General features: G+C 36.8%; 1 protein-coding gene across 1 annotated transcript; it reads left to right on the forward strand.

Moving 5' to 3' along the window:
• Nucleotides 1-1,093: 1,093 nt before the first annotated feature.
• LOC105208745 (uncharacterized) lies at nucleotides 1,094-1,573 on the forward strand. Its single transcript, XM_029038056.2, has 2 exons — nucleotides 1,094-1,103; nucleotides 1,174-1,573. The coding sequence occupies exons 1-2, from the start codon at nucleotides 1,094-1,096 to the stop codon at nucleotides 1,467-1,469; spliced, it is 306 nt and encodes a 101-aa protein (XP_028893889.2). The 3' UTR covers nucleotides 1,470-1,573.

Genomic DNA, 1,573 nt, shown 5'->3' on the forward strand with positions numbered 1-1,573 from the left:
CAGGAGAACAATAGTAATATGGGGTGGAGAATAATTTATGCATTTTTGTGAGGCGCTTCTTAAAGTCATGAAAGATCGCTAAGTTTAATGATGACCCTTAAAGAGCAATTTCTGTTAAGAGAGAACCTGCTCTAATAACCTTACCTCAGTCAAGATTGGAATTCACGATCTGTCGACTGAGAACCAAACGAAAAATCAAACAAGAGCCGAAAAGAGACCGGTAATGAAAAAAACGAAGACGAAGAGAGCAAGATAGACATTAGTAAAGGAACTCCTTCCCAAATATCATTTCTATTCAATACCCGGGAGGGAAAATGGAACATTTATTTCAAGACCCCTAATTAGATTATGTAACAGACATTCGACTTTATCTGATCAGTTTCCAATAAAACTTCAAACTATAATCGGATCTTGTGAACCCCAGCTCCAGTCGTTTAGGAAGTTCTCTTTTCGACAGAATTTAATTACAACTGTTCATTGATTACAAGATCTTTAACTTCGTAGATATGTAAATAGATGAAGATTACTGATCAAGAAACCTCTTATTTAAACTCTTCGGACATGGATTTTAAGACATTCCCATGATCCCGTTATTCGTATTAAGCCAACCTTATTTGGCTTTTCTCAATTAAGATAATATTACCGCATCCTTTGGTTCTTCAAAGAGGTAGCAACTACTTAGGTAGTCCAGATTGAAGTCTTACATTCACATCTTCCTTAATTTTGGGCAATAAGTCGTATCGGCATAAAGTGTAGTCGAGCCTTAAATCCACTATTATCTCATATGTAGCTATCTATTGAAATTGCATACTTGAAAAATTATTTGCTTTTGCAATTGACCCGATTTGAAACACTTGAGAACTGCAATAGATAATCTCAACAATGTAAACGATTCATAGAAAATCTAAGACAGTAAGTAATATCGATTAAATCCAGGTAAATATGTCATCTAATCAGAATTGCATTAATATCAATCAACTTCCTTGACCCAGAAATGCAGTCGCAACTTTTTGCTATAAATAAGACATCGCCTATTGTGGTAAAAACAGTGGTAGAAACTCTTCGATCTACATATTTTCAATAATCGAACAACATGAAGTCCCGTAAGTTTTTAAATCATAACTAGCTGCCTTCGGAAACTTTACTAAATTATCTCTATAGTTTTGCATTTAGTCCCTTACATGGCGCTCTTGATCACCATTGCCTACGCTGCCGACGACCAATGCGATCCCGATAGCGATGGCAAGCCGGTGTGTCCGGCAAACTCGAATGGTCAAACGTATCGTAATTTCTGGGATCCAACACGTTATTGGGTTTGTCGAGGTGCTGGTGAACCAACTTCTGAACGCTGTCCAAGCCAAACCGGTTATAGTGGTACTACTAATAAATGTATACCATGGATCGATTGGGTGTGGGTACCGCCATGCGGTTTGCAATTAGAATTGGATGATATACAAATGAGTATCTAGACGCGGTGAAAATATTGCTGTTGAGCTTGTTTCTCCTCTATACTTGAATGGGATTTTGTTATGTTTTATGCGTTTTGTAAATATATTCATTAATAAAGACGATC

Source organism: Zeugodacus cucurbitae, chromosome 4 (assembly GCF_028554725.1).
Source record: "Zeugodacus cucurbitae isolate PBARC_wt_2022May chromosome 4, idZeuCucr1.2, whole genome shotgun sequence".
NCBI lineage: Eukaryota > Metazoa > Arthropoda > Insecta > Diptera > Tephritidae > Zeugodacus > Zeugodacus cucurbitae.